This window comes from Harmonia axyridis, chromosome 6, assembly GCF_914767665.1.
Source record: "Harmonia axyridis chromosome 6, icHarAxyr1.1, whole genome shotgun sequence".
In the NCBI taxonomy this organism is placed as follows: Eukaryota; Metazoa; Arthropoda; class Insecta; order Coleoptera; family Coccinellidae; genus Harmonia; species Harmonia axyridis.
This window is the reverse complement of record NC_059506.1, coordinates 380402-390990: the sequence shown is the minus strand read 5'-3', so window position 1 is coordinate 390990 and position 10589 is coordinate 380402. Positions and strand designations below refer to the sequence as shown.

Genomic DNA, 10589 nt, shown 5'->3' with positions numbered 1-10589 from the left:
GGGATATTCATCCCTAAACATTTTTTAGCGTTCCCTTAATTCTTTATGATAAAATTATCACTTAAATTTTCTATCAGATATATTCATTCAGAATAAACATTAGTTAAAACAAAGAAATCATCCACGTACAATGCAACAACAGTTAGCAAGTTATTTTTGGATTGTAAATACAATGCTCAATTGTTGATCTTTTTCTACTAATATCTGTCAAAATTTTATTTACTATATAGGACATAAACTGCCCAGTTCAATTTACTTCTGAGTAAAACCCAGAGCTACAAGCTGTCCTCCACTGAATCAGAATTATCAAATGAAATTTCTATATCATCCCTTATCTATGATAACTACATCTCGACTGATGACATTGTTACCTGTATTCTGTATCCCTTTGATCGTTCACCAGAACCCACAAGAATCATTTTTGTCCATATACCTTCAAGAAATATGCAACAGAAGAGTAATAGAAATCACTATTTGGTATTCTAAATCTATGCAACCTACCTTTATAATTGCAAATTATATATTGTATTAGTTTATAAATTATGAAAAATAACCTACTATTAACCAAATTTTTAGATTTCAAAAGGTGTCCTTCCTTGTATTCTAAATATATACACCCTATATAATTGTTGATCATATATTGTATTTCTTAATAAATTATGGAATAGAAGAATAATTTGTTGCTCAACTGAAAAAAGTATTGATGAACCTTAGAAATGAGGGACTTCTTATAACCTGATTTCTCAAAAATGTTACGATTGCTTGTGAGGCAACATAAGCCATGGGTTTTTGGAAGGTAGATCTATTCATTCTGCTGCTTTTCAGTTCATTATAGCTATACTGAAAATTCCTAAAACAAAAATTTCACTGTAGGTCTTTTCATAGATCTTATCGAATGATTAAGAAAATTCAATATTTGTCAAAACTGAAAATAAACATTAGATGCAGTTTCTTTTTCAGGTAGTATTTCTATTGACTGATAATAACTCTCACAGTTTGCTTATGCATTTTTCCCAAATTTTTTAAAGAAGAAAGAAATTGCCATTTCTAGAGAAATGAGAATTTCAGATTTCAAAATGTCTAATTACTACTTCAAATATATATACACCCTATATAATTGTTGATCAAATATTGTGTATTTCTTTACAAATAAGTTAATAATTTGAAGCTTTAATCTCAATTCAGACTTAAATTGGTCCAACATCTCTAGATACTTCTAATTGATATTCGACAAATAAATATCCTGTATAATTATCCATCCAAACGAGAATAATCCATCTTCTGAAAAGAAAAACAATGTTTAGTATATAGAATTAATTTGAATAATGATTCAAAAGTGATGAAATTTTGCAGACTTACTTATTTTGGGTCTTAGATCACGAATCCGCTATCATAAATTCCTTAATCCAGCTGGTTTTTTTTTTTTAATTGTGAAATTAGCCTAATGAAGGTGAGGTTATCCACATTAATAACTAGTTTTCTTGTATTTTATTAACTGATTCTCGTTAGAAATGATTAATTAATCACATTTCAAGCTTTCCCTGAAATAAAAATGCCTTTTTTTCGTCAAAATCGATGGTTTCATCCATTGTTTATATATGGCGGCGGCCATCATGTTTAATACGTAACGTCTGTCAGATGCATAGACCTAATAATAGGTCTATGGTCAGATGCGAAATAATCTGCAACGTTGCCTGGATGCCAGATCTTCTTGATGGGATCGGTTTTTTACTTGGTGGAAATTCATATTAATAGATTGTTTGAGATTATGACGTATTATAAAACTGTATGGGAACTCATAATTTTCGCACAGCTATTCGAGCAGAAAATTCGGCAAGTTTATTTTCGAAATGAATAAATGGTAGTTCATATGGTGTTATTCTGGTTTTTTCGATATTGGCATCGGATTCAGTTTAGTCCTCCTGAACATATACAGGGACATTGATGTTGACGAGGACGCTGTGATTACAAGGTTTTCAAAGGGTTCACAGACCAAATTAGATTTTGTGTTATACTTGCCAATTGTCTTCTTTTTTTTTCATATGAAACAATAGATTTACTATTTTTTTTTTTAATTTCTACCTGAATGGCTAAAACCGTGATAAGTAAATAAATATATTATAATATAACAAATACATAAGCGTACAAATTTTTTTACCGAAATTTGAGGCTTTATTGTAAAACACTGATTATACATTTATGATTTGAAATATTGCCCATCGCTGGTCACTATACTTTCTCACATCTTTCGGGCAGCGTACGAATTGAAAAAACTGGTCATCTTTTGAAGCGATCCACGAATCGATCCAAGTTTTTAATTCTTCATAAGATAGGAAGTGCTGGTCAGCCAGGCTGTGTGCTATTGATCGAAACAAGTGATAGTCCGAGGGAGCAACGTCTGGAGAATACGTCGAGTGGGATAGGAATTCCCATTTCAACTTTTTCAAGTATATCTTGACTTTCGCAACATGGAGTCGAGCATTGTCATGCAGTAAAATCCATTCATCTACTCTCTCGTCGTATTGCGGCGGTTTGTCTCTCAATGCTCGACACAAACGCATTGATTGCGTTCGATAACGATCGCCTGTGATCGTTTCAGTCGGTTTTAACTCATAATACACTACGCCGAGCTGGTCCCACCAAATACTGAGCATGACCTTAGAACCGAGAATATTCGGTTTAGCCGTCGACGTGGAAGCATGGCTGGGATATCCACATGATTTTATGTGCTTGGGATTATCGTAATGAACCCGTTTTTCGTCTCCAGTCCCAATCCGATGCAGAAATTCCTTCCGTCTTTGCCTCGAAAGCAGCTGTTCACAAACAAACAAACTCCGTTCAAACACCTCCCGGCTTCAACTCGTACGGCACCCACTTTTCTTGTTTCTGAATCATTCCTATGACTTTCAGGCGTTTTGAAATGTCTTGTAGTCCTAATGATCCTGTCAATTATTGTTGCGTTTGAAATGAGTCTTGATCAAGTATTGCCTCCAATTCTGCATCTTCAAAAACCTTCTCTCTTCCACCGCGATGCTGGTCTTCGACATCAAAATCACCATTCTTGAAGCGTTGAAACCACTCTCGGCACGTTCTTTCACTAATAGCGGCCTCACCATAGGTATTTGAGAGCATTCGATGAGCCTCAGCCGCAGATTTATTCATATTTCCGTAGAAAATTAAAACCTCCCTCAAATGACGAGAATTTGACTCGTAAGCTGACATGGTTAATCGTGAATATCTTTATGATGCAGACACAAATCGACTAACATGTCGATGGCGTTATTTTCACAAATAACTAAACTTATTGTATGACATCTACGATATATTTATTTCGACTACCACTTACCGTTACAGCCAGCTATTGCAAAACGGCAAGAGCAAAGTTGTACGCCTAAATCTAAAATTTCGGAATATGACATTGTTCAGCTAAAATATTTTCGAAGTTCAGGCGCTTCCGGTTATATAAGAATTAAAAAAATTTTTTTCAAAACAAACTTTTTTTTCATTTTATGTCTCAGATATTATCGAGATTTCCATTCTCAATTACTCTTTGCTAAAATTATTGTGTTAGTTCTCATAGTTTTCAAAATATCAAGGAAAAACCGTAAAAAAGAGAGAATTTCCTTATTCACAATTACCTGAATTATTTTTACTGTGAATATCCTATGCCTATTTCAATTCACTTTCTCAAACTAAAATGATGTTGGAACATCGTGCATATCTTGAATTTAAGAAATATCATCACAGGGTGCCAAAAATTGTGAACAAAATTTGATCATAACTTTCGATTTTCAAATCAGAACCCTATTTTTTTGTGATTTCGCTGGATTCTACGGTAAAAAATAAGGGTAGTGTCCAAACGTGATTATGCTCTCAAATTCAATAATTCAAGAGTTATTGGAGATTTTATGAATTTATGTTATACGTAGGGTCAATTTTATTCGATCTGTTTCCAGACAGACTAGCAATAATACTCTATGACCATAGAAAGTTAAATATCTAATTACTTTACAAGTGACAGGTATTTTCATTATCAAAGCTTCACTAATTTGATTTCCCGAATTGAATTTCCGATATTCAAATGACAAAATTCTGGATATACTTTTCTCTAATTATGTGGCAAATCAGTTCTTTCCGGCACATTTTGTGGAACGGATTTATCTATTATTTGTCAAATTTGTGATACAGAAAACTGTTCTACCAACCAACATTTTTCAATGCAAAAATCACTAATAGATATTTATGGAAATTTCCGTCAATTTCAATAAAAAGGCAGTGAATTCGGGAACATAATGTTTAAAACTCGTACAGAAGGCTCATTCTACCACTCGGTCATTCTGAACTCTTGGAAGAATATCAATAAGTTCTGCACTTGTATTATAAATATCTAATTCCATATTCACGATGAATGCAATAGAATTATTGGTAGAACTCATCAAATTTTAAATCAGAAATTTCCTCATCTACTTGAAAGGATGTTGCATACTTCATGAATATCCATTATACTGGATGGAGTACCTACCTAGAAGAAAAAAACCTCTACCTACCAAATGAAATAAAATCATGCAGGACTCCTGTGTGCCAATTCTATTCATATGAAAAAGCGGTAGAATACATTTTATGAATTCAGGAAAAAATCAGCGTGGTGATGAAAAGGGAGTAACAGAAAGTTTGAAACATCCTTCCGAATTATCTTCTCGTCAATTGGTGGTAAATGTGGATATTTCTGATTGAATGCTCGACAAGTTCTCGAAACAATTCTGTTGCATTCACCGTGGATATGGAATAGATCCAGAATTTCATTATTTGAATAACGGGGATTCATATCATCAAATTATAATCTACTAGATTCAATAATGAGTACACCTGTCACTTTGAAATAATTGAATATTTGAAACGCACTCTAGAAACAGATTGAATGAAATTGACCCTACGTATAACATAAATTCATAAAATCTGGAATAACTCTTGAATTATTGAATTTGAGAGCATAATCATGTTTGAACACTACCCTTATTTTTACCGTAGAATTCAACGAAATCACAAAAAAATAGGGTTCTGATTTGAAAATCGAAAGTTATGATCAAATTTTGTTCACAATTTTTGGCACAATATTTGAAACACCCTGTGATGATATTTTTCAAATTCAAGATATGCACGATATTCCAACATCATTCTAGTTTGTGAAAGTGAATTGAGTATACGCATAGGATATTCACAGTGAAAATAATTCACGTGATAGTGACTATGGAAATTCTCTCTTTTTAACGGTTTTTTCTTGATATTTTGAAAACTATGAGAACTAACGCAATAATTTTAGCAGAGAGTAATTGAGAATGGAAATCTTTATAATATCTGAGACATAAAATGAAAAAAAAGTTTGTTTTGAAAAAAATTTTTCGAAGAATTTTTTTTTAATTCTTGTATAACCGGAAGTGCCAGAACTTCTAAAATATTTTAGCTGAATAGGGCATCATGAACAATGTCATATTCTGAATTTTCAGATTTCAAATCGGCCCCGTTCTCCAGAAACGTCTAATAGGCCTTCGAACTTGAAACACCCTGTATAAATATTCATATAAATATCTAAATATAAATATTTTTGAGAGGTTAAGCTCGATATCGGTGTAATCTGGGATTTGGTCCCATAGAAAAACTCGAAACCCTTAACGGCGAACCCCCTCAAAATTTAAGGCTAGGACCGCCCTTGGTTTGTCGTCATGGAAAGTTATTTGCATCAAATATTTTCATTGAGCAAGGGCGAAACGATATGTTCTAGGCAAGAAGTCTTATAGAATTCTACCCTAGAATCAGCATAGGATACCGAGTGAATCGTCTAAAATCAGCTAACGATACAAGGTTTCCGAAAAAAATCTTTTATTTTCTAGAGGGATACCCAGTGAAGGATCTACCGGCATAGTGACGGGGTCCAAGGGGCGGAGCCCCTTCGGCGAGCAGAGCGAGTTAATTCCCTTAAACCTTGAAGTTGTTTTTGAAGTTATGTTCATGTTTTGTAAATAAATATTTGAAAGATTAATATTTTCGCCATTAATACAATTCTACAATCAACCGTTGTAACCCTCTAAAATATATCTGAAAGAAAAATTCACATCAGTACAGGAATTTCAAGTCTTTCAACATAAAAGTAGGTAGTTAACGATTTTTGGAAAACTGGTTGTTAATATAATTCAATAAAAATTATGTCAACATGATTCGACTTGAATTCACATTTTTGAAAACAATTTGATATTTCCCTATTAAAAATACAATAAACTACACGGCTTATTACGTCCAAATGTACTAAGAATAATTAGAAGATTCAAAAGTAAGATATTTATAATAGTTTGACTTAAAAAACATTTTGAATACTTAGAAGACATCAAACTGATGTTATTCATCTAATAATAACAGTCATTCAGGGAATTATTAAACCATCTATTAGTTACAAAAACGGATAGTTTTAAAGTTTAAGAAAAAATTTCAAGAATTATTTAACTATCTATTTAGTAAGTAATAGTATAATGCTTAAATTGAGTTCTTAAGTACTTTTATAACTGATCAAAAATAAGAAACATATTTTTTATGACATTATTTAGGTTAAATATTGAAAAGTTCAACTAAGAAACGAAATATAATGATAATTCGCGAATATTTTTCTCATGAAACCTCAAAATCTTTTGCTGACAGAATTAATTCTCTCAAACCTTGAAGTTATATTCATGATTTGTTAATAAATATTTGAAAGATTAATATTTTCGCCATTAATACAATTCCACAATCAACAAAACATGAATTGCAAACACAAACGCTGTTATAGAAAGTGTCCTTTATAATTTGAGCAATGCCACATCAAACAGATAAAAATGGTGTTGGTCGACCTGCATTTTGATATATCAGGGTAAAATGTTTAATTGATGCTTGATTCAATTGTCAAAAATAGGCCTGTAGGCATACTCATTCAGAAATGGACACAAATAAGGCCTAATGTGATACGGGGATAATAAAAAATTTCCCAAGAAAAAGAAGAAGAAAAAGGTATCTGCTCTATGAAGATCTTCACCCTAATTGTGAATCTGTGTTCAAGTAAATATATCAAAATTTTAACATATTCATCCAAATAATTTTTTCTGTTTGAAATACATGAATAATTAATCTTTTAATGGCATACTGTTATAATGTTTTCATCAATTTGATCGTTCAAAATCAATATTATAAGTTTGAGAATAGAATCCTAGATCCCAAAGAAAAGAAGAAGAAAAAGGTATCTGCTCTATGAAGATCTTTAGCTTCATGGTTCTGTTCTCCCTATGTTTTCATTCAGTGTCTTGCTAAACTTAGTAGAAGTTAGTAGAACAGTGTTTAATTTAAATTCACAATGTCTGAAAATTTATTCGACGCAATTTGTTTCATCCCTGTTAATTATAATTTAACAGAGGAGGAACTTAATAGAACAGTGATAGAATCTATGAAAAGGTAAGGATTTACATCAAATTTTTTTAACAATTCTTGAAATATCATAATTGCACTGTACCTGTGTAATTTTTATTCTATATGTGTTAGAAATGTGTATGAAATGAATAATAATCATATTGTACCTATCAAACAACAAATTAATACGTATATATTTTTTTTTCTAGGGGCGTACTAGATGGAGAATGTAGCGTTTGTCTCAGCGACATATCAGGAGACATATACCTCACGGGATGCGTACACTGTTATCATAAGGAGTGCTTGCAGGAATGGGTTGCGCATTCAAATGAGTCCTGCCCCTTATGTAGGACATCACTGATAATAGAGAAAACCTTCCGGATATTTGACATGAAATCGAATCGATGAATCATGATTCATCGATTCCATCCGGAAGGTTTTCTTTTTTTTAATTGTATAATTTTGTAAGGATCTTTGATATAATCATTGACATGGAATAAATATTGTGTAAATAAAATGTAATATATTTAAATTATTTAAAAATTTTTCTTCATCCCAATCCCCCTAAAGCTAACTAATGAAGCGTCATTTGATTAAAAATGTAGATGAATGTTCTGAATAAAACAATAATAATATATTTCAAAAATAATCTCAGCCATATATGGCATTTTAATTAGAATTGATTTCGCTTGATCCAATAGTCAAGAATAGGCCTTCTCATTCAGAAATGGACACAAAGAAGGCCTAATGTGATACGGGGATAATAAAAAATTTGTTCACCAAGATAAAGCGGATATTTGTGGTAACCAATTTCTGATTAAATGTCTTTTTTTATGTATATATCAGAGCTTCACAGTATGTCTTAGAAATGCGCATGGATTTAAGTTTATTTTTAATGCAAATATTTTTTATAATACAAGTGCAGAAGGCATTGACATTCTTCCATGAGTTCAACATATATGTATAACATGTCAAAGTGACATCTCATTCATCCATAAAAAATGGGAGATATTAAGTTATTTATATTACCTCACAAAAAATATTTTTAGAATTACCTAAACCAAATTTTAAAATTTCTAATGTTCTCTATGACAAACTCACCTCAAGGTGGTATCTGGCTCCAGACTGACCAGGCAAGCGCTAAGGATGCAGGGCACCGAAGACGGATACATAAAGGCACACTGTGTACACAATTCCTTAAGATGTTGAGAGGCCTTCAGCAGGTTCTTCTTGCTAAGCAACCAGCTCCATCTTTTGAGTTCTCCGTGGCAAATTCTTCCAAGCCGACCTACCACCAGCCTCCAAGGTCTGGCGCTTTGCGAAAGCACCCCGATTATGAAGTCCTATCCTTCGAGCAGACGCCTTTTTCCGTCGACTTCTGAAGCAGAAAAAGCTATTATTCCCCGAACACAAGATTCCATACACATTCTTCTGTTTCTTTATTATGAACATTACATCCCATAAAAATACCAGAAATTCGAAGAAACCAACTCTTAAGAGTAATTTGAACGTTCATTGAAGAATATTTGGCTAATTTGAAAAATAAAAGTATTCTTCATATTTTCTCGTACAAAGCGCCGTTTTCGAATAACTTGATCTTAAAAAAAAAATTATCTGTGAAATTCAAAAAATTGGGTACTTTGGCTGAATGCAACTCTGTTCTGTTGTGGAATAAAAACCACAGAAATGAATATTTACTATGATGTCATGTCTCAGATTTTAGAATTGAAGTACTAGCCAACTTAGTTTGAAAATGAAGTTATTTGAATAAGCTCACCTCAACTCCTCGATTTGATTACAAATTACTGAGCTTTGGCACAGCTCTGATAATAAGAAGATACTTCACTAAAATCAACATTCTTTTTGAAAAGTCCAGATTATTCATAAAGCCCGTGTTTAAAAAAGTTTTCACAAAATAGTCCCATTATAATGACAACAATCATTTCCCACTAAAGACTGCTGCTATCGAACAATACTTCTTCTTCGGGTCATTCAAACTCACATCGAAACATACCACTAGACAAATTTTCATGTGATTGAGATTGAATACTTTTATTCTTTTGCTATTCCATAAATTCATCCTAAGAGCATATGATTGACATACTTCCAAGAGGGCCATAATTGTTTCAATGTTTTAATTGGCATCACTCGCAATTTGAAATTCAAACTAATATTCTCAATTTGGTCGAATGTCATTGCATTCAAAAATTGACGAGTGCATACACCATGTTTTTAGACATCTTAGTCATAGCATGTTGTGGAGGATTTGATTTAGTTAATTGTAAAACTAACTTGCAGACTTGTTGATTTTGTAGACTGTAAACTGAGCTGTCGACATTGTTTTTCATATAACACAGTGTTTAAACATTCACCGCCTGATTTCCAACGTTATTTTCTGGAATATTCAATTTCCTTCATTCGGATTATTTTCACTAAATTATTCTGGCGAATGAACGTATGTGTTCAAGATTTGTACCACCGTGCATCTAGGTTATATTTTGTTTTAGCGCCAATATGGATGAACACTTGTCATTTCGATTAGGGATGGGCAAGGGACAGAAAACAATCGATATTTTCTGACGCTATCGAAATATGTAAGAGTAAAAATATCGATATATTGATATATATGTCGCTGTAGGTAATATTTTGGTGTGAGAAAATTCTATTGAATTCAAAAAAGTTTTTCTAACATGAAATTCAGATGATGATATTCAGTTGAAAACGACACATTTAGCTCCCATTTTTATGGAAAATTTTCGTTAAGCAGAATTTTAGTGTTACGATTCTACATATCAATATCTATTTTAGAGTATCTAATTCGATATTTTTCAATATTTCAGATCATGATTTCGAGCAGACGGAAGATATTATGTTCTGGTTCCATTAGTCGAAAATCCTGATTTATTGTGATAAAATTCAGTTGAAAACGATTAATATTTCGCATATTGATTTCGACCACACGAAACATATTATGATCTAGTTGAATTAGTCAAAAATTCTGATTTATCGTGACCAGATTCAGGTGAAAACACATATTTAGTAGTTTTCAAAATGAAGTAGATACTTCAGTTCTGAAATTCTACATATCGAAGGTAGTCGATATTTATTTTAGAGTGTCAAATTCGATATTTTTCAATATTATTATTCGAAAATCCAGATTA

The 10589-nt window shown here is 32.2% G+C and overlaps 1 protein-coding gene across 1 annotated transcript; it reads left to right on the top strand.

The window, feature by feature from the left end:
* Window positions 1–7334: 7334 nt before the first annotated feature.
* On the top strand, window positions 7335–7836 carry LOC123682364 (probable E3 ubiquitin-protein ligase XERICO). The gene is made up of 2 exons (XM_045620942.1): window positions 7335–7473; window positions 7638–7836. The coding sequence occupies exons 1-2, from the start codon at window positions 7376–7378 to the stop codon at window positions 7834–7836; spliced, it is 297 nt and encodes a 98-aa protein (XP_045476898.1). The 5' UTR covers window positions 7335–7375.
* Window positions 7837–10589: the final 2753 nt, after the last annotated feature.

What these genes read in the sequence shown, in the direction of transcription:
- LOC123682364 (XM_045620942.1), top strand. Translation starts at nt 7,376, where the DNA reads ATGTCTGAAAATTTATTCGACGCAATTTGTTTCATCCCTGTTAATTAT. An exon ending in GTGATAGAATCTATGAAAAG is followed by an intron (nt 7,474 to 7,637) that starts GTAAGGATTTAC and finishes TTTTTTTTCTAG; the next exon opens with GGGCGTACTAGATGGAGAAT.